The sequence below is a fragment of the Mus musculus genome, chromosome 9 (assembly GCF_000001635.26).
Source record: "Mus musculus strain C57BL/6J chromosome 9, GRCm38.p6 C57BL/6J".
Lineage (NCBI taxonomy): Eukaryota > Metazoa > Chordata > Mammalia > Rodentia > Muridae > Mus > Mus musculus.
The window spans coordinates 100734314-100757805 of NC_000075.6; the positions used below are offsets into that span (position 1 = coordinate 100734314).

Sequence of the window (23492 nt, forward strand, 5' to 3'; positions counted from 1 at the left end):
CAAACTGAGAAGTTTTTTCTTATTTGGGGGTGGAGTCTAATGCTGTACCCTAGGAAGAGACATCCAGCTCATCAGATGTGCCATGTAGTCTGTGTATATAGTCAGAAATTGGGAATTTACAATAACTACAGTAGGCTTTCATGTAACTTAAAGGGTTGTTTTTATACCACTTAGGGTACTGCTCCCTTTTGTACATGTCACAGTGTTCTTTGCTAGTACACCAGGGAGAGTACTGCCCCTCTGGCTAGAATGGAAAAGGCTACAGTATCATCTAGAGTTTTCTGTGAGTTGTAATGATAGAGAGACCTGTGTAAACTGAAATATCCTAGATGACACATTTAGGACAGTAGTTCTCAACCTGTGGGATTGAGGACCCTTTGGGGGTTGAATCCACAGGGTCACTGTAAATCATCAGAAACTTTTTTTATTTTATTATAATTCGTAACAGTAGGAAAATTACTGTTATAAGATGAGGTAGCAACCAAAATGATTTTATGGGTGGAAGTCATCACTGTATTAAAGGCCACAGCATTAAGGAAGGCTGAGAACCACTGCTTTAGGAACTGTTGCTGCTGTAGTTATTCAGGTGCTTCCTAAAAGCAAAAAGGAGTTTGTCTGGCTATTTAACATTCTTCTTTGTTCAGTCGGCCAACTCACCAATAGAAGAGTCCAATAGCTTTTATTTAGGGGCATCAATACCCCCATCCCTTTATTATGCTTATTTATAGGAGAATTAATGTCAGAAGGAATATACTAAGAGCTTACTATTAATCATAAAAGTTAAAACAACACTTTGAACAGTGTCCCAACTCTAGCCCCCCCCACCCCCACCCGGGGGGGCATTGGGTTCATTTATGTGTTTCATTAAATTGAAAGAAATTGAGATATTATTTCAGATTGAAGGAAAGAGGCAGCTAAATATACTTGACCTAAGTTTGGATCATTTACCATTGTATGTGTGTGTTGGTCTGTTTCTGTTTCTCTATACACTTAAATGCATATTTTTTTAGGGACAAGGGCATTACACTAAGTATTACATAGTTATAAAAACCAAAAAATTTAAAATTGAAACCATTATCTATTTATCTAGGTATTCTTAAAATTTGCTAATTGTTTTATCTCTAGTTTTGGGGCCAACCAAATGCTAAGCATTCTACTCGTTGTGTGCTTTGTTTGTCTCTTTTCTTCTTTTTACCCCCCTACAATATGGCTTTATTCAGCCTAGGTTGAATTGTTATTTTGGAATGTTTAAAAAAGATAAGCAAGAACATTAGTCAGAATCACCTTGATTTTAATTTAATCTATTCAATTTATGAATATTTGGTTATATTGTCTTATAATTAACGTGTATTTCTTAAACTTAGGTATGTGAATCTTTTTTGGGGGGGGGATACAATGAAGCATCTATTTACTACAAATAGATTGTCATAGATAAAATTCAACTTATTTAGCTTGGAATACCAGAGCATTTATTTAGAGTTATTTGAGAATTTTAGGTATATGCAACTTATAAGCAACTAAAGTACTAAAAAGTCTCCCACTCTCAGCATCTCTCTTCAAGAGGAGTGCAGGATACGAGGGTATGCAAGCATGAGTGTCCTTACCCAGCAGTCTTTAACTAACTGTCCATCCTTAGAGAGAAGTATAGTCTTCTTCCTCCCCAGCCCTGCATGAAAAGGGAAGAGAAATGTCCGTCAACAAGTTAATGGATAAAATGTATGCACTGGCATGGAACAACTTTAAAGTAAAAAACCAAGATACTTTAAGGTATTTCTATAAAATATATTAATAGTAGAAATAGAACGTTCCAGATGTCTACACAAGTTAACAGAAATCATGTTTCTACATATCTTAAGGGCCTCTGGAAAGGCAACAAGAAACTACTCAAGTGCTTCCTAAGAATGGAAGCTGCAGCCTGCTTATGTTCTGTGGTTGTGGTTCAGACTTTCAGAGCCCCAAGGGTCTAAGTTAGTTAACTCTGTTGGTCTTCCTGTGGAGTTCCTATCCCTTTCAGGTCCTAAGTCTTTCCTCTTATTCTTTCATGAGTCTCCAGGCTTCATCCATTGTTAGGCTGTGGGTGTCTTTATCTGTCTGAGTCAGCTGCTGGGCTTACCCCTCCCTACTCATAAGTAGCAGATGTGCAACTTGACCTTCATCTGGGTCCTGAAAACTGGAACGGGGTCTATCCTAAAAACTGTTGCCTGTAAGTGTGATATATTCTACTAGCTGGGCTATCTTCCTCAGTGGGAGGGGAAGTGCCTAGACTCTCAGAGGCTTGAAGTACCCAGGGTGGGGGTGGGGCGAGGTGTGGTGTGCTGCCCACTTGCTCAGAGGAGAATGGGATGGGGGAAGGATTGTGGGAGGGGATGACCAGAAGGGGGCAGTGAGTGGGATATAAGATGAATAGGTAAAACAATATTAAAGAACAAAGAATGGAAGCTGGTGACTATGATAGTGCTAGGATGACTCTGAAACTGTTGACAAAACTCAAACCTTGTAGAGGTCCCTCCCTACCCTTTCCCTGGCTATGCTGTGTAATGTTTTTCAGTGCCCTCTGTTTATAAAGGCCAGTACTGCAGCAGATAGCAATAGAATTTGTTTACAAGCATCCTAAAGGAAGACAAATAAGTATAGATATGGAGACATGAGACAGAAAGTAGGTAATTGGAGCAGGGCTCTAATGAAAATTGATTACTCAAAAAAGTATTAATCATTTACCAAAATTGATGTTGGCTAATTTGAAGCAATATCCATGTAGCTAGTTGATATATAAATTCATAAACATTTCTGGATTTGGATAAAGTAACTACAGAAAAATTTCTCATTTTCTTTGGCTTTAGGATACAGTAGTAGCTAGTATCAGTGTTGAAAACCTAGTGGGCTGGGGATGCATCTCAATTGGGAGACTGTCTGCCTAGCACACACAAAGCCTTGGGTTCTGTCAGTGCATTGCAGAATCAACAATGGTGAATGCCTGGAATACCAGCACTTGGGAAATAGAAGGATCAGGAGTTCAGAGGTATTTGTTGTTGTTTTGCTTTGGTTTTGGTTTTTAAGTCACAAAGTGAGTTTGAGGTTAGCTTGCGATAAATGAGATTGTATCTGGGAAAACCAAAAGAAGGCAATAACTGTGCCAGGAGGGTAGTGATAATTATATAATTTAGTCTGTATCAAAACAGAACTGTTTTGACTTTGATGTATTCCCAGTATCTTGAACAGCTCCAAGAGTGCCCACTTAAGAGTATTTGTTGAAAGGATAAGGTTTTGTTTTTTTTTTTTTTGTTTTTTTTTTAGAGTAATTCATCAACAAAATTTGGAAATACAGAATTTTCCAGTAGTGTTTTAGTGAACTAGGCTCTCAAATTGCAGGAGAGTATATTGAGGAAGATATAAATTTGGTAATGTCAAGAGTAGACATAGTTAAATATTTAAACATTGCTATATAGAAAATCTAGTCAGATCTAAAATTTTATTTTAACATCTTCAGTTTTGATGTTTTTATTGTAATTTTTGGTCATTGAAAAATTTTAATTGCTTTTGTTTAGAGATTGATCTTTGACTTACAGTATTTCAAAACACCATCATTAGATCAAACAATGTAAGATTATGTTTATATAGAATAAGAAAATTTACATTTAGTGCATATTTTAATCTTTTTATTCAGTCAACAAATAAGAAACCTCGAAAATCTCCAGGAGAAAAGAGCAGAATTGAAGCTGGAATTCGAGGAGCAGGTCGTGGAAGAGCCAATGGGCACCCCCAACAGAACGGCGACGGGGATCCTGTCACCTTATTTGAGGTGGTGAAGCTGGGGAAGAGTGCAATGCAGGTAATCTTCACATGTTCTTATTTCTTGCATAAAGCAAGGCAGTCAGTAACCTGCATGGAATGTGCTAGTGTGTTTCTTGACACCCCATGTGCATGTGTGTATCAGTGTCTGTATGCTTTTGATGATAGCTTTTCTATCCAGGATCTTGAATACTCTGAGTGTGCACTCTACTACTTATTCATTCCTCCAACCTCTGTACAGCTAATTTTTGGCTGAGCCAAAATGGTGTTCTTTTGGGGTGTTTTAGTTTAGCTTATAAAGAACATTTTGTTTATTAGCAAGGTATTCTTTCCGTTACACTAAAGAAAATGAATAGTAGGCGATGCTCAAGAGAATTTGTATTGTCTTGATAGAGTTTTGACCTTGATATGTGTAGTGCGGATTTTAGGATATTTAGAGAAGTTTCTGTGTGTATTTGTGTGTGTGTGTGTGTGTGTGTGTGTGTGTGTGTGTGTGTCTGTGTCTGTGTGTCTGTGTGTCTGTGTGAGGGCAGGGGTTGTTTGGAGACTCAAATCCTTATACTTAAATATAATAAGTGTTTTATATATTGAGTTATTTCCTTAGCTTAGGGTGATCTTTTTACTGTTGTTCACATTTTATTTTTGCATTTTAATAATCTACTTACTGTATCTTATATTTCAATTCTTCAACAATAAAATCATATGATCCTTGATTTTATTGATGACTTCACTAAAAATATAAACTAGAGTTACTTTTTCACTCCTTTAAAATGATGGTATATTATTTTTTATTATTAAAATATACTACTATTCATGTTAGTCTTTGTACATCCATTTAAAAATGCCATAGGTGGAATTGTTTGCTTCAGGGCTATTTTCTTAATATAATACAGAAGTATCATATTTCTCTCCAATAAATTCAACTTCTACCCTTTCAAGACATGGAGGAAGTAATAAAATGCACATATAACCTGACGGTGTTTGAGTTGAATATGCTGAGTGTGGATACGAGTTTAAAATTCTGCATTCTAGTGGCTAGGCGGGAGGCTCATGAGCTTGGGGATAGCCTGTGCTACATAGTGCACTTCTTCTAGAAGAACATATAAATAACCCAGTAATAAAAAACAGGGAGTGTAACTGGGCAGTGGTGGCCTACGCCTTTAATCTCAGCATTCAGGAGGTAGACAGATCTCTTATGAATTTGTTGGCCAGCCTGGTATATAGAGCTAGTTCTAGTACAGCTGAAGCTACCTAAAGAAATACTGTCTTGAAAAACAAATGAACTTATAAAAAGCAGTCTCAGTTTCAGTTTCTTTGTATTGGTGTTTTATATTTCAAAATCAATTATTACTTTAATTTGTATTTTCTTAATAACCAGTTTTTAATAATAAGCTAATCTGTTTATTTTTCTCATTTGCTAATTTTAAAATTACATTTCAATTTAAGTCTGAAAAGCATGTCAATATTTAATAAAACAGATTTAACATTCAAGATCAACATAGTTTGTCATTAGTTTGTCTTTTTTTAAAAAAGCCCTTAAAGAAATTTAATTTACATTGTCTTTTTTGAATATTGATGTGTACATTGGTCTTTGAATTTGTGTGACCACCAACAATGTGGATTATACTGGTAAAATTCTAAGTTGTACAACAACTATTAGATTTCCAGTTCTGAACAGTAAAAGATTATCTGTACATTATATTAGTATATTTTAAAACCAAGTGTCTTGGCCATAAAATTTAACCATATATTTATCAGACTTTGAGAGAAAAATATTAATAGGCTACTGAAACACTGAGTTTTTTTAGGTATAGTTTTCTCAGTTTTGACTCAAAAGACAAATATAGGAATTAGGGAAGAATTATGTAAAAATATGAATTTTACGTAAATTTAGTATTCTCAGAATTCTGCATTTTTATGTAAAAATTTATATATTATAAATATTTTAGAATTCATTATAATTGGACATTAAAATTAATGTTAACAAAGCTTTTTTTTTTTTTTTTTAAACCAAACTGGCTCGTTGTGGCAGTATGCATACTTCTTTTAAAGTTTATTTTCCTTAATTTTGTGTATATGTACATGTGGTGGTAGTGGAGTATGCACATGTGAGGTCCGATGTCTGAGAATACAGAAAAAAGCATAAGATCACTTGAAGCGGATGTTGTAATCCAACTGACGTGGTTTCTGGGAACCCAGCAGCAAGCACTCTTCACTACTAAGCCATCTTTCTAGTCCTATCATCATGTTTTACTGTGGGCCCAGGGGTTGGATCCTGGTTCTTTATACAGATAGCAGCTATTTTATCAAATGGCCCATCTTCCCAGTCACAAAGTAATGTATCAGCAAAATTCTCTCTATTTTATTTTAAACAAATTCTTAAACAAGGTAATATTTTACATACTGTTCTCAAATCACTTTCTACCACATTTTCTGAATATGGATTATTAGAACATTTGTCTTAGTCAGGGTTTCTATTCTTGCACAAAAATCAAGACCAAGAAGCAGTTGGGGAGGAAAGGGTTTATTCAGCTTACACTTTTCACACTTTTCACATTGCTGTTGATCACCAAAGGATGTAGGACTGGCACTCAAGCAGGGCAGGAAGCAGGAGCTGATGCAGAGGACATGGAGGGATGTTACTTACTGGCTTGCTTCCCCTGGCTTGCTCAGCCTGCTCTCTTATAGAACCAAGACTACCAGCCCAGGGATGGTACCACCCACATGGGGCCCTTCCCCCTTGATCACTAATTGAGAAAGTGCCTTACAGCTGGATCTCATGGAGGCATTTCCTCACCTGAAGCTCCTTTCTCTGTGATAACTCCAACCTGTGTCAAGTTGACACAAAACTAGCCAGTACAGACATTGTAACCATCAGAATTTGATTTTAACGTAATATTTCAAGTATATTTTGTTGCTTTCTTTTCAACTTTTATTCTCTACTTTTAAAACTTTTAAAATAATTTAGCACTTACATTTTTCTTTACTTGGTATGTTGAGATTAATGTATAAGCTGTGGTCATCTTGTTTTTAATCCTGCAACCCATTGGTGGCATTATTATTATGCATTTGACTTCTGGTTTTTCAAATTTATTTGTTTTTTGCTCATTTCTAACCATGATTTATTCCATATGCTTTTAATTTTGTTTGCATACAGTATTATCTCCTAAAGGTAGTACATTTGATCATTTTATTATATATCTAAAATGTAAATGTGGGATTGTTTTGTAACAAATTTTCTTCTGTTTGTCCTTATTCAAGAGCATCATGCTTAAATGATTAATAAGGACCTTTGATTAACAGTAACTTGGTAATTTCATTATTTATTGCCTATCCACTTCAAACATAACATCATGATAAACTGTCCTATAGAGAGTATAAAAGCTATGCATGGTCTTGTACTCCTGAAACCAAAGACTGAGGCTGAAGGAACATAAAGTTAGAGCAATCTAACATACATGGTGGACTGAGAGAATAGATGTCAGTGAATTTGGAAACAAATGAAATGTTTATGTATTTTGTATAGAAGAATACTACACATGAATAGAATTTGGGTTATAGTAAAGAAGAAATTAATGGTATTCAAGAACTTGACATTTGTGGGTTAAAAGATCTTAAATTACTTCCTAAGAAATGAGAATATACAGGTTTGTTTCAAAAGTCAGGTCCTGACTGACCTTGCCTACAGTTGAAGTTGAAGCTGTACTAGACAAGTGTAGGCTTATAATGATCCTATAGTATAGGTTTAATCTGATATGTCCTTCAGAGTCTCATGTTTCAGAGCTGCTTCTTGTAGCTCATGGTAATGTTTTGGGCGTTACACCCTTAGCGTGTAAGCCCTGCCTTGCCAAAGTTAGTAGCTACTTGGTGGGACTTTAAATGTTTGTGTCTTCTAGTTCCAGGTTACATTTGTCCCTTTTGATTCCCCACCACGTGAACATGTCTCTGCTGCTGGCTCCTACTACCATGACTTCTGTGTCTTTCTCACTAATAAAGCTGCAATCCTCTGAGACTGAAAGCTAAAATAAAATTTTCATCTTTTACAAAATTTCCTTTAGTAATCTTGTCACCACAATGAGAAAAATAATTCAAATATCATGTGTCTTCATGCTATTTTTCAGTGTTCCTGTTATACTTATTATTCATACAGTTTTTATAAAAAATTATATACTCAGACCAAAAATAAACAAATGAACAAATAGTCATGTAATTAATTAAAATAGGGAATAAATAAAACAGATTAAGAAAGAAAGCCAGACTTAAACAGCAAAAATAAATTGTTGAAATATATTGTTCAAAAAAATTACTGGGAACATAGACATTCACTTAGAATGTAGCCCAGAGAAGGAAAATAGATAATAATAAGATACAGCAAATTTATTTCAGAAATGCAAGGATGAATTAATATTAGACACTCTTGTACTGTAATTTACCAAGTAGTCAGGTTATATATATATTATCATTACTGCTTATTAATTGCCAATGAAATCCCTAACCAATGTCTTAAACCAACAATAATGGAAAGCCAAACAAAATATGAAAATAATAAAAGAGAAAAGCTGCAATAGTTGAAAAGAAGGTGTAGATGTAGCCATAGTCACAGAGGATACACATGTCTGTATTAAAAATTAAAGGGAAAGTTTTCTATAGTGTTAGAACTGAGAAAATCAGGGTTCTTGTATAGAAAATTAACATTAAAAAGTTTTGGCTAGTGAGGTGGCTCAACTTGTGCAAGCTCCTAGCTACAAAGCCTATTGAATTGAATTCAGCTTCCAGAATCCACATGGTAAGGGGACAGACACAGTTGAATCCTGCAATTTGGCTTTTGACCTCACATGAGTCCACTCTCCCCAAAAATTAAATAGGAAGCCCATGGTCTTTTGTGTAGCAATAGGAATAGTTACTAGCACAGGTTGCTTGATTATATTTACAGTCTTGTCTGTTTCTTTCTTGGAGCAATTTAGATGATGATTCATGGGTATAGAGAGATTGGAGTCAGACACTAACAACTTTTTGATAGATCTTATGGGGAAGTAATGAAAGTTTCATAGAGTTTTAGTTGATATGGTTATTCCTTGTTCCTAACAGAAAGCCAAAAAGCTAAAATTAGCTCTCAACAATTGAATGGCTGTACTAAAAGTCCATTGGTTGACCTTTAGTAGTACAAAATGAAAAATACTAAAGTATTTTAGAAAGCAGTTTTCTAAAGATCCATCAATATTACAACAGTTAAAACATTCTATGCTCATAACCTAGTCGCTACTAGCTACAAATTATAGTAGGGCATGTAAGGAAGGAAAGAAAAATGTCACCATTTCACTCAGCAGTGAGTTGGCTTTGAGAGGTAAAATATCTTAGTGATCCTAGCTGTTTGACTTAGTTGTTCACTAAAGAAGAGAAATTTTCCTTAGTATAGTGCTGGAGAATTTGTGTATGACACTTTTACTTGGACATTTTAATTTTCTGGTTATTATTTTTTTCTTTCTGGTTATTTTTGAGATGTCTCTCTCTATCATCCTGGCTGTACTGAAACTCACAGTGTAGAACATGCTGGTTTCAAACTTTCAGAGATCTGACTGCCTCTGCCTCCTGAGTGCTTGGATAAAAAGTGTGGACATTTTAACTTTTATGTCAATTCAAATATGTATAATTTTAAAACATGTAAGCTGAGTTTTTTTTTTTTAACTTGCTTGTTATGTGTTTTTTGATCACTTTAGACAATTTTCTGTAAACCACTCCTATTATTTTTTTGTACCTCCAGAGTTCAACAGTTGGACTCTTTAGTTCAATCATTCAAAAATTTTGGTTTAAAAGAGAATGCACATTTGCCATACTATAGTTACTTTTAAAGTAACCACAGAGAAGGTATACACCAATGGTTTTGTTTCTAACTTCTCTAAAACATATTACAAAAGCTTATTAGTTGTAGGTTAAAAGTAGGTTATGTTTAAGTTACTTAAATTGGAGTTATGAAGGGTTATTACCTCAAATTAACAATTTTCTAAAACCAGAGGTGTAGCTTGGTGGTAGAGAATTTTCTTAGAATGTTGAAGGCTCTTTCTTTGTTCAGTATGTAAATAGTAACTTTTCTCACCACGTTGTTGAATGACATCCAAAAGGTACCAGGGTTGTTTTATTTTTCTTTCTTATTTCAACTTTTACTGAACACATTGCTATTATAAAACATTTTATAGTCTTGCTGATTTCAAATCTTAAAATAACTGGTGGATTTTGATAATATTCTCCATTTTTTCCCTTAAGTCATTTTTTTGGGGGGTGTGGGGAGAGGTTTGGAGACAGGGTTTCTCTGTATAGCCCTGGCTGTCCTGAAACTCACTCTGTAGACCAGGCTGGCCTGGAACTTAGAAGTCTTCCTGCCTCTGCCTCCCACCAATGCTTGGCTTCCTTAAGTCATTTTGTATCACTTTGTATGCTGATGGTCTTGAGTAGACTAAGGAAAGAAGTAACTGTTATTGCCTGAAACTAATAGTCATATATGTATATGTAATAATGAGTGATTGTTTATATATATACTGCTTTTTATGCCATTAAATATGTTTTAGGAGAAATTCACCTTTTTATGTACATATAAACATTCATATTATTTGTAGATATTTAAATATATGCCATGGCATGTACTGGTTTTACTTTAAAGGAAGAATATAATAAGTATTTTTGCTTCTGTCTAAAGTGCTCTTATATATTTTTCAGGAAGGATCTTAGTAGTAGTAACTGTCACACTAAATGAGGTATTGTAGCATATGCTGTCTATTCCAGCAGCAGATCGGTGATAGAGACATGAAAATTTTACATTCAAGGAAAGACTGGGATACAGAAATAATACACATTCTGCCTCAAAAATCTAAATAAATGAATACATAAACAAATAAATGTCATAGAAATAAGTTCATGCCCACATATAATGAGATTTCTTTCAAAAAAAAGACTATTTAACTTAGATTGAATATGTTCTCATTTCATACTTTAGCTTTGAACATAATAAAGCAAAACTCCTTGTGAAAAAGTTTATTTCTAAGCTGCTAAAATAAGCTGAATATATTTTGAGATGATTTCTTACTGTTTGCTGTGCTTTAGCCTTAATCCTTTGATCTAGGATTACAAAGAGAATTCTCTCCTGCTAGTAAAATTATTTGAATCTAGTACAGGATTCCTTAACCTGAAGTCAATATTAAATTCTGGAAAACATGAACATAAATGGAAATAGTGTTGAAAAATTGGAAACTGATTTTAAGCAAGAGACAGAGACAGGCAGACAGACAGACAGGCAGACAACAGTGGGGTTGGAGGGCAGGAGGGACATAGAGGGATGAGAGTTGACCTTTGGGTAGTTTTAAAAGGCTTGTTAGGGTCACTGAAGATTTCATTTGTAACCTTAGAATTAATAGAATTCTTTAATTTTCCTCTTGGAGCTTTACAGCATACAGTTAGAAAATGACAACTTACTATTCAACAAGAAGAAAGCAATAGTAAGTTATAATTGATGCCAAGAACTCCTTTGAGGATTTGTAGGTAGTATACAATGTTTTAATCTAGTTTGCAGTAATTTTAGAAATTATTTATAGATGACATGTGGTTAGCATCTTTGGTCTAGAATATGAATGTATTCTCATGAACAGCAGTAATAATGTATATCTATTACCTCACCACTGCATGCTCCTAATTGGATAACATGGTCACTAAGAATCTTCAGACAATGTCTGTCACTATAGGAAAATGTAGATAATTCTTTTTAAGAACATACAACACTCCTAGAAGGAGATTCACGGTATGAACTTGGAAATAGTTTATAGTGAATAGTTTATCCTTCTTTAGGGATTTGTTCTTCTCTTCATTCAAAGTTGTATTTGTAAATTAGTCTGGATCTGAAAACTATGAGAAAGCATAACTTTTGTCTCTGTCTCCTTAAATCAAGTTTTATCTATCAGGCTAGAGTTTAAGCTATTGAATAAATGAAATAGTACATTAGTAGGGTGACCATGTATTTTGTTCTGAGTGGTATTTGTTAATACCTACAGCTGAGCTTCTCTTCAGGTTGAGATACTTCAATAGTCACAATGTCCAAGCTGCAATTCACACATAATTTGCCCACGTTGTCTTTGAAGGTGAAGCATGGCTCCGTAGTCTGTGTTACCTTGAGATGTCATTATCTACATTGAATACTGGGAATTCTTCTTAATGATCCTGACTTTTACACATATACTTGGCTTACAGAACAGGATATTCCCTGAATTCTGTAAAGATATGCATGTCTACTCACTTTATTAATATAGCTTCCAAGGGTTCCAGCAGTTTTGGAGCATAGTGGAGTAGTAGTGTGGGTATGTATTTCTCATATGATAGAAGAAATAAAAATTCTTAACTCTTAAATCACTGTATTTCATATCAATATCAAAGAACCTCTGACATCATAGCTATTAACTTTATAACCATCTCCACACAAACTAATATGTTCATTCCATATCTCTAGTGAGTATACCAGTAGTAATGAGTTTGCCTAGTAGGAAAGTATTTCTACTTTCTGGTGAAATATTGTTAAAATCTATTTCTACAGTTTTTATAAGGAACAGTGTTTATTTATTTAATTTTGATTTTTTACTTATTCACTTTGCATCCCCATCACTGCCCCCTTCCTGGTCACTCCCTTCCCCAGTCCTTCCCTCTTCCTCCTCCCCTTCCATGAGCACTCCCCTTTACCCCCCACCCTCTTACCTTGGTACTTCAAGTCTCTGAGAGGATAGGCACTTCCTCTTCCACTGAGGCCAGACAAGTCAGCCCAGCTACTAGAACATATCCCATGTACAGAGAACAGCTTTTGGGATAGTTCCTGTTCCAGTTGTTTGGGACCCACATGAAGACATCTGTTTGGGTCCAGCCTGTGTATGTTCTTTGGTTGGTGGTTCAGACTCAGAGCCCCAATGGTCTAGGTTAGTTGATTCTGTTGGTCTTCCTGTGGAGTTCCTATCCCCTTCAGGGCCCACAATCCTTCCTCTTATTCTTCCATAAGAGTCTCCAAGCTTCATCCACTGTTTGGCTGTGGGTGTCTGTATCTGTCTAAGTCAGATGCTGGTTGTAGCCTCTCAGGGGACAACATACTCCTGTCTGTCAGCATAACAGAGTATCATTAATAGTGTCAGAGAATGGTACTTGCCCATGGGATAGGTCTCAAGTTGGGCTGGTTATTGGTTGGCCATCCCCTCAGTCTGCTTCATTCCCCATGCCTGCTTTTCTTGTAGACAGGATAAATTTTGGGTCAGGTTTTGTGGGTCAGTTGGTGTCTGTCGCTCCACTGTAGTTCTTGCCTGGCAACAGGAGGTGACCTTTTCAGGTTTCACATTCCTAATGTGTCACAGCTTCATTGGTTCTTGGGTGCCTACCTTATCTCAGGTCTCTGTCTTGTCCTGGAGATGCCCCATACCTCCTTACCCCCATCAGTTGCAGAGTTCCATTTATTTTCATGGCCATATAGCCATCTCTCCTGTCCTTCCACACCTGATCCAAAGGCCCCCTTCCTGTGCCCTCTCCTTCTCAGTTCTCTCCCTCCCCCTCTAAGTGAGATTCAAGCATCCTTGCTTGGACCTTCCTTCTTGTTTAGCTTCTTTGGGTCTGTGTTACATGGTACCTGTGTTTTATGGTTAATACCCCTTTATAAGTGAGTACATACCATGCATGTTTTTTGGGGACTGGGTTACATCACTCAGGATGATATCCTTAAGTTCCATCCATTTGTGTGCAGAATTCATGATGTGTACACTTTAATAGCTGAATAGTGTTCCATTGTGTAGATGTAACACATTGTCTTTTTCCATCGTTCAGGTAAGGAACAGCCAGGTTTTTTCCAATTTCTGGCTATTACAAATAAAGCGTCTATGAACAGAGTTGAGCAAGTGTGTGTGAGATGTTGGTGTGGGGTTTATTAATTAAAGAATGAGTTACATAAAGTGTGAAATTTACCTTGGAAAGCTCACTTTTATCAGTGAATTTTAATGGAGGAGAGGCTTATTAAGAAATTAAGAGGGCATGGATTCCAGGAGTGCTTTTTCTTCATGATAGGATTGCAATACTTACCTGAAATCTTTCCTCCATGTGTCATGCATGTGTCAGATACATGTTGGGAAGTAGCAGTTGTGAAAGATTCATGATATGGAGCTGCTTTTGTAATGAAACAAAAGATAGAGGTCATCACAATTGGCCACATTGGTATCAGTCTGTGTCCTGACCAGGTTTATGTCAACACGACACAAGCTAGAGTCATCTATGAAAATCCTTCCATAAGCCTGGGTTGTTAAGTAAGCCTGTAGGGCTTTTTCTTATTTAGTGGTCAATAATGTGAGGGGACCGCTGTTGGTGGTGCCTCCCCTGGGCTGGTGGTCTTTGGTTCTATAACAAAGCAGTCTGAGCATGACATGATGAACAAGGCAGTAAGCAGCACCTCTCCTGGGTCTCTGGATCAACTCCTGCCTCCAGGTCCCTGCCCTGTTTGAGTTTCTATCTTGACTTCCTTCAGTGATGGACTACAATGTGGAAGTGTAAGCCAAATAAACCCTTTCCTAGTCAGATTGCTTTTTTGTCATATTATTTCATCAAAGCAAGTTGGTTATGGCCAATCGTGTGGGGGTGGGGCGGCGGCAGTGGTGGTGGTGGTGGGTTGTGTGTGTGTGTCACATAATGTCCTATTGCAATACTTACCTGAAATCTTTTCATTTTTTAGGCATTGTAGAGTTTGCCTATTACTATCTCTTGATAGCCACTCTAGTATCCTTCAATTTGAAGGGATTAACAAAAGCAAATACACATTTTTCATATTCCAGCAAACAATGACGTAAGTTAATACGAAGAACAGTTATTTGAAGCCCAGAGACTGATAGGCTAGAAGGCAGCTTTACTTGTTACCTAATAGGATTATCATTCTGAATTTATGTTATTAATTAAATTTGTTTTTTAACAACTAAGTACAAACAAACAAGCTGGATTGCTCTCACTGCCCAAACCCCCAAATTTTTGTCTCCTCCCTCCCTATAAGCCCTATTTCTTACCTTCATATATGCTTATATTATGCCTTTTTGATTTTTAACAAGGGCTGTGAACCTTGTTTTGGAACTGTCTTTTGGGGGCTGATGGGCTTACCAGTTGGTGTGCAGCAGAAGGCCACAACGGGCCTTCCTCTAGAATCGCTTAGTAGTCATTTGCCCTCTGAGCCCCTCTTTGTTCCATGACTGCTGACAGACTTGGTCTTTTACAGGCTTATCACAGGCAATGCTAGGTTCTTTGAAGTTGCCCAGAAGATAGAATGTTTTTAGATGTTTTTTAGCTTTCCTATCTTTACACTGTTATTGCTCAGTTCCCCATGATGTTACCTGAGCCTTAGAAAGGTGGTATAAATGTCCTGTTTAGAGCAAGTAACTTAATGTTACGAATTCTCAGTCCTTGAGGAACCATGATTCTCTACATTTACTACCATCTACTGCAATCTTTAGACTTTCATTTTTCTTCACAACTGATTAAAGTTTCAGTGTGTATATATTTATTTATTTATTAGTTAGAGATCTAAAAAGAGTAGAACTGGGCCTAAAGAGATAACTCAGTGGTTAAGACTATATTGACTGTTCCTCTAAAGGACGATATTAACCATTACAGTACACTACATTTTCATTATCTATTCATTTGTACATGCAAATCTAAACTTATCCATTTCTTAGTTTTTGGACAAGGTGCTCATCGGACAGCCTGATTTAATTTAATAAAGATCCAGGAACTAGTCTTTGAGTTGATAAAAAATTATTAAAATTATCACTAAGTTATGATTGGAAAATTACCCTGAAGCATACCCAAGGCTTGAAGGACCATTCTCCTAGGAAGCCAAACATAGGAGGGCAATTTCTCTTCCCCAGGACAGCATTTTGATTTTATTGGAAAAGGTAGCATTGTGGTCCACTGGATAGCAAGAGTTCACTGTATTGTCTTGGCCAAAGCAAAACTTTGCATGAGGCTTGCATTATACGTGGCTTGTATTGTGAGTGCTCTATGAAAAGGACAGCTTTTAGTCTTAGGCTGAAGCACTGGAGCAACCAAGTAAATTCCTGGTATTTGGCAGGGAATAGCACTAGTGAATTTCTCTATGTTAGTGAATGCATCACTAATAGACAGTGCAAAAGCAAAGACAAGCTCTTGAAGAGTGTCGTTCAAGAAACAAATAACAAAAACCCAGTCAAGACTAATAAATACAACTTCAGGCTTTGACTATCAAGATTGTATTATCTTAAACCTAAAAATAAATAACCACATAAAGTTCTGTCTATAATTACATTATTAAGTATTACATAGTATACATATGATACTACTGTACTACAATATGAGAGTTTACAGAAGATGTGTGATACTACTAAAAACTGTAGAGAAATGTATTATTTACAAACTATTTACTGGCTTCGTAGGATGCAAGTGCCCTCCCCCACATTCCAGATTAGGGTTCATTGTTCCTTCCTTTACCCTTTCCTTTTGGGAGCTTACTGTGTATTCTAGGATTTCATAAAATGCACAGCATTTCTACTGCCTTAGTCTCTCAGACACTAGGATTAGAAGAATGAGGTGCCACACTGGCTTAGATTAGCATCTTGAGTTCACAAGCTATAGATGATGATGTTTTGGTCATGTAGCTTGTCTTATTTCTAACCACATGAGTCTACCCGGAAGCTACAGAATATTAACGTTGTCTACCTTTATCTTCTTAGCTCTATCAAATAGTTTACAGGAAAATATATACTGATGGAGTTTCAACAGTAATGTCTCAGTGTGTACTGCACAGATGGGTGGGTTGGGTTGATCTTTATACTAATAGGTATCTTAAAGGGAAGATTTAATATTTAAATGCTAGTTAGATTGTTCTCCACATACATTCTCCTTATGACTTTGGCTTTGTTTTTTCTCTCACATTTTACATTTTTTTCATCACTTCAGATTCCTTAGGGAAAACTGATAATATTGATTTTTATTCTGCCCTCTAGTAAGTTGATTATAGAAAAATGTCATTTTCTCAACTATAATACATGTTACAGGTGCCCCTTTATTGTTGTTGTTTTTGTTTTACAGTCTTAGAGTAAAAGTACTTGGAATGATTAGGATCATAAAATCCTGAGTGTTATTCTTTGAACTTTTTATGTCTTCCTGTATATGTCTCTGCATGTAAATTTTCTTTAAGAATAGAATTACATAGCTGTACTTGCTGAGGAAAAAAAACTAACATTTTTATTATTAGTACTAGTAATCCTAGCTACATTTTATTATATGAACTAAAAAATTATAATTTAGTAAAATACTTCTTTATAGTCATTTAAATGGAGTAAACTCTGATACAGTACCTAACTGTTTTCATTGACAGGAAAAGTAAATGTAATATCTGTAGGTAGAAGGGTCGAAACAAATATCAACGTACTAAGAATTTCATTTTTTTTTAAAATTTTATTTCATATAAGAAAATTCAAGGATTCTCTTGGCAGAAAGATATTTCTTGGCTTCTTGTTGAATCCAGATATAAATACTGAACACATATTTCCTAAGTCTTAGCTGAAATAGTATGTGCCATTTCCAAATGTGACTTTCCTATGAAAATTTAGAAATGATTTTCTTTTTCATAAGTAGACCTTCAGTTTAGGTTCTAGAATAATTGTGTGTCTATAATTTTATGTACATAAATTTTGGAAGGTGTAATCAGAATTGTGAGTGTTTTTTTTCTATCTTAGAAATAAAAATATAAAGTTTATGGTGTTTTTTTGTATTCTGTTTATATTCTGTACTACTCAGTTTTATGATTCATGCATATCAACAAGGTCATATTTATTGGTAATGTTATTTTTCTGTTCTTTGTATTTAATGCTTTTTAAAAAGTATTTTGCTTTTATCAGTTGGAAAAAGACATGTATTAAAGTAACCACAGCCCATTGTGATTTTCCTTATTTCTTTCTAAATCAACTTTTGTTTTTATCTATTTTGAGACTCTTGTTATTTGGTATATAAAAGTTTAGGAGTGTTACAGTTTTCTATTGAATGCACTCTTGAAATCTCTGTTTGGTAATGTCTTCATTTCTGTCCTGTCCGATATTAATATAGACATATCAAATTTCTTCTGGTCAATTTTTCACAGCATACCTTTTGTTTTTATGCTTTTATTACAGCCTGTTTTTACTGACTCAAATGCCTTTCTTGTGTGCATTTTGTAGTTGGTTTATTTTGTAAATTCTTGTCAATGTTCTTGTTAATCACAAAATACCAATAATCATATCAGCTATTGGGCTCAAAGTGAAGTAATAGGAAGGTTGAACTGAAATTTACAGACTTTTATAGAAGATGAAAAAATTTGAAATAGAAGTCAAGCTGGCCTAGAACTTCTTTTCTAGCCCAGGTTGTCCTTGAAATTTTAGTTCTCTTGCCTCAGCCTCACCAGTGGTTGAATTACAGATAGACACCATCATGATTGTCATAAAAGATAGGCATGTTTTCTTTTATCATTAATTTATTTATTCACTTAACATTCTAATATCAGTTTCCTCTCTCCTCCCAATTCTCCCTCACACAGATCCTTTTCCCATTCTACCATCTCCTCCTTTGAGAACGGGGAGCACCCTTTCAGGTATCAGCGCTCCTCCCCCCACCCCCCCGCCCCCGCCCCCTACACACACACACCAAGTCTCTGCAGGACCAGGTGCATCCTCTCCCACTGAGTCCAGACAAGGCAGTCCATTTAGGGGAATGGAATCCACAGACAGGCAGGCAACAGACTGAGGAACAGGCCCCACTCCTGACTAAGCTGCTCATCTGTTACATATGTGCAGGGGGCCTAGGTCCAGCCCATGCATGCTTGCTTGCTCTGTGGCTGGTGTTTCAGTCTTTGAGAGTCCAGGTTAGTTGACTTTGTTGGTCTTTCCATTGAGTCCCTGTCCTCTTTGGTTCCCACGATCCTTCCCCCAACTTTTCCTTAAGACTCCCTGAGCTCCATTTAAATTTTGGCTGTGGATCTCTGCATCTTTTTCATTGGCCGCTGGGTACAGTCTCTTAGAGGACAGTTATACGAGGCCCCAGTATCATTAATGGTGTCTAGGATTGTCTCTTACCTGCAGGATGGGTCTCAATTTGAGGCAGTCATTGGTTGGTCATTTCCTCCATCTCTGCACTGTCTTTGTCCCTGTACATCGTATAAGTAGGACACCTTTTGTATCAAAGGTTTTGTGGATGGGTTTCTTTCCTTATACCTTCCCTGGGAGTCCTGTTTGGCTACTGGAAATGGCCACTTCAGGATTCATATCCCCCCACTGCCAGGGGTCTAGGCTAGAGTTGCCTGCATAGACTCTCTAGGGCCTCCCCTCAGTTCTGTCCCTCCATTCACCTCCAATATCTATTTTATTTTCCCTTCTGAGAGAGGTATAACCAACCTCCCTTGGGCCCTCCTTGATACTTGGCTTCTTTGGGTCTGTTAATTATAGCATAGTTATCCTGTACTTTACAGCTAATATCCACTTATGAATGAGTAAGTTTCATGCATGTCCTCACTCAGGATGATATTCTCTATTCTCAAGTTCCATCCATTTGCCTGCAAAATTCATTATGTCTTGTGTTCTTAATGGCTGAGTAGTATTCCACTGTGTAAATGAACCACACTTTTCTTTATCCTTTCTTCAGTTGAGGGACATCAATTTTTTTTCCATTGTCTGCCTATTATGAATAAAGCTGCTATGAACATAGTTGAGCAAGTGTTCTTGTGAGGTGGTGAAACATCTTTTGGGTATATGCCCAGGAGTGGAATAGCTAGGTCTTGAGGTAGAACTGTTGCCAGTTTTCTAAGAAACCACTAAATTTCCATATTGGTGTTCAAGTTGCATTCCCACCAGCAATGGAAGACTGTTCCCTTAGTTCCAGATCCTCCCCAGCATCTGCTGTCTCCTGGCTTTTGAGATTTGTCATTTTGATGGGAGTAAGGTGGATTCTAATAGTTGTTTTTATTTGCACTTCTCTCATGAATAAGGATGTTGAACATTTCTTTAAGTGTTTCTTGAGCCATTTGTGATTCCTCTGTTGAGAATTCTCTTGTTTAGATCTGTGCCTCTTTTTTGATTGGGTCATTTAATTTGTTGTTGTCGTCTAACTTCTTGAGTTTTCTATATATTTTGGATATTAGCCTTCTGTCATATGTAGTATTGGTAAAGATCTTTTTCTAATATGTAGGCTGTTGTTTTGTCCTAATTACAGTGTCTTTTGGCTTACAAAAGCTTTTTAGTTTCATGAGGACCCATTCATTCATTGCTGATGTTAGTGCCTGACCGATTGGTGTTCTGTTCAGGAAATTGTCTCCTGTACTCTTGCACTTTCTCTTCTGTTAGATTTAGTGTGTCTTGTTTTATGTGGAGGTCTTTGATCTGCTTGGACCTGAGTTTTGTTCAGGGTGATAACTGTGGAGATCAGAGGATCACCCAACTCTCCTCAGTGGGTTGTGCACTAGGTGGACCTGACTGGGAAGGGATTGGTGGGGCAGGGTTTAGGGCTGGCTAGTCTTGGTGCCCTGCAGGCCTCTGTGTGGAAGCAGGATGCTCTTGGTGTCCTGCAAGGCTCCTCCAGATGGAAAGGTGAGCTCACTTCTAGAAAATGATGTCAGGGGACTATGGGCAATTAGCGGTCATGGTGGTTTTGTTTTTGTTTTTTGAGTATTGGTGCAGGAATACAGTACAAGAAAGCAAAAATTGGTGAGAATTTTTTCTTTTTTTTTTCCTTCCTTCCTTCCTTCCTTCCTTCCTTCCTTCCTTCCTTCCTTCCTTTTTTTTTTTTGTTTTTTTTCAAGACAGGGTTTCTCTGTGTAGCCCGAGCTGTCCTGGCACTCCCTCTGTAGACCAGGCTGGCTTCGAATTCAGAAATCCGCCTGCCTCTGCCTAACAAGCACTGGGATTAAAGGCGTGTGCCATCCCCCCCACCCCCCCCAGCTGAGAGTTTTTTCTTAATCTAGTTGTTTTCCAGAGAATAAGTGGCTCATGTATAAGCCTAACAGTACTTGTTTCTTGTGTATACAGATTTCATAGTGTTGATATCTTTAAGACTGAATATGGTGGCAGGCTGAGTGCCGGCTGTGTGCAAATGGGTTGTGGTGAATTATTTGGAGAAAAGACTGTAGCTTGGCTACTTTGACAGTGCTTATTTTCAGAATGCCACATTTTTACTCATTTTATTTCACCCTATAGAGAGGAGCCCAGCTGCTTACTGTAATGTTTTAATTCAAGTGTTGAATGTTGGTGTAAAGGTCCATTCATTTATAAATTCCTTTCACTAACTGAAGGAATTTTTATCTGTATTTAGTAAATTATTTTGCTGTTGTCTCAAAGATACGCTCCATTTTAGAAAATAGAAGTATGTAACATAAGTTTCTCCAATACATTATCCTATACTTTTAAAACTGTAGATTTGATATTTTATATCTTAAATATATATATTCATCTAATTCTAGAATAACCTTTAGAAGGCATCTCTCATGTAAGGCAACTTCACACTTATCAGAAATATTACACATGTCGCCATCTGTAACTTTTTGTTTTTTTTTTTTGGAATGGTGTCCACTTGAATCTGAACAATGTCCTTCTTTTGAAATGATTTATTCTATCTGACTAATGTTGGGTCATGCTGCTGCCATTGGAAATTCTTTGAAAATTTTATAAGTTTTTGAAACATGAAGTAAAAAAGTTTAAATGAAAGAACATATGTATAATTTATAACCTGTGAATAAGATGAATAAAGTAGATTCAAAGAAGGAATCATTTCTCTCCTTTTGTAAAATCTTACAGGGAGATTTTCAGTCTTAGAGATAGATTATAATAGAATTGTAATTAAAATGTAATTATGTTGCTTTTCCCTTTCCTTTCATCCCTCTAACTGAAATTTCCCATGCATACTGTCCCCCACCAAATTCATGGCCTGTCTTTTAAATTGTTGCATATGAATGTATCAAAACATGAATAAAATATCTGAACATGAAAAGGTATATAATACAGTTATGTTCGTAAGAATCACTTTTGCTTGTAATACTCCTTATTGAAACAACATTAATGTGTGCATACTACAGTTTTTCTTGAAGGGTGATACATATATGAATTTTAAAATTTACTCACCTCAAATTAATTTTTGATTATAAACATCACCATATTAGTTTACTTTGGGACTGGAGAGGATTACATATAGGAAGGGAGATTGAGAAGTTATTTTAATTCTGGAATTCTGTGGGTTCATAACATTTTATCAATATGTAATTAAATTTTATGTATTTCACTGAATATAAATATATTTTGGTGTAGAAATTTTAAAGGATTGATTTTATGCATTTTCATTGTAACAATACAACTCTTTCCACTCTAAAATCCCAGCAGTTTTAATTAGATGGCCATTAGGATGTCAATTTTCTTCAAATATCAGGAAAACATATTCTAATATTAAATATTGAAACACAATTCAGGGCTTTTTAGTCACCCATTAGTTTCCTAAATTGCTAATTTTATTAAGTTACTTTGTACATGAATTTTCAGTTACCCTGTCATTGTGTTTTATTGAATCACTTTAGTAGAGTTTGATCCTCTTTTTGTAATGAATTTTTTATTTTCAGATGTATTACACATGAAGATGGGTGTCTTTTTGGCACTTTCTTTTTTAATGTGTCGTCATTCTTTATGACCCCACTGTACCTGATCCTCATCATCTTCCCTTCAAATCATTCTCTTACTGTTTTCCTCTCCTTTCCTCCCTCCTTGTCCTCTCTAGTTCCCTCCCTTTTTGGTGATTCAGAGTTTAGTTAATTAATATTACTCAACAGAATTTTAAACATGAGCAAGTTATAGGAAGGGACACCTGAAGAACGTTAAATTTGGTGTTCTTCCTTGCCACTGTTGTTTGCCAGTGTGCCACTGATGTTTGCATTTAACACAGACATAATGGCTATGTGGAATGGTTGCCTTGCTCTGGTTATTTGAAGTATTTTAACAGAAAGACCATGTAATTTTTGTGTTTATTAAAGAAGGACTCATACAAGGTCAGTTGTATAGAAAAATTTTTTTTATATATTGGTGTCATTTTTATTAGATATGTTTTGAGATCTAGTAGTATGGCAATTTTCTTAAAATTTTGATTCAATTATTTGATTTACAAACACTGAACCATTGTTGCATTACTCAAAAATGATGTTTGTTATAGTTGGTGTGCATTTTTTTGTGTACACTACTAGTGGATTAAGTTTGCTGACTCAGAAATTTCTTATCTGTGTATAAGTGAATTTTAATTTTATCAGATAAGCTTAACAGTTTTTTTTTAATAGTAATCTTTGTGGGATTTTAAGGCTAGCTATGCCTTTTGCTCTATTGAAATCTAGTAATGAAACTCTTATTAGCTTTATAAATAGAGAAGTCTGCTTTTATTTGACAACAGAACAATAGTTTCAGGTAAGTGATTGTCTTATTTAATTAATTTCACATACACACAAACTTTTTTAAAGATCTGTTTAGTGTGATGTTAAATTTTCTAAAATTATTTTTGTGTTTTTTTTTTCTATAGTCCGTGGTGGATGACTGGATTGAATTATATAAACAAGACAGGGACATCGCACTTCTGGATTTAATCAACTTTTTTATCCAGTGTTCAGGATGTCGAGGTACACAGTTGTAAAATAA

At 35.8% G+C, this 23492-nt stretch overlaps 1 protein-coding gene across 9 annotated transcripts in view; it reads left to right on the top strand.

Annotated features, from left to right (window-relative positions):
* Stag1 (stromal antigen 1) overlaps positions 1-23492 on the top strand; it is a 360836-nt gene that overhangs the window by 136605 nt on the left and 200739 nt on the right. For 8 of the 9 annotated variants that reach the window (XM_006510924.3, XM_006510923.3, NM_001357265.1 and 5 more), the window contains 2 exons: positions 3665-3829; positions 23377-23473. In XM_006510924.3, coding sequence (XP_006510987.1) covers positions 3665-3829; positions 23377-23473 — 262 coding nt within the window. The remainder of the gene's footprint in view (positions 1-3664; positions 3830-23376; positions 23474-23492) is intronic. The other variant, NM_001357264.1, reaches the window with a different exon arrangement.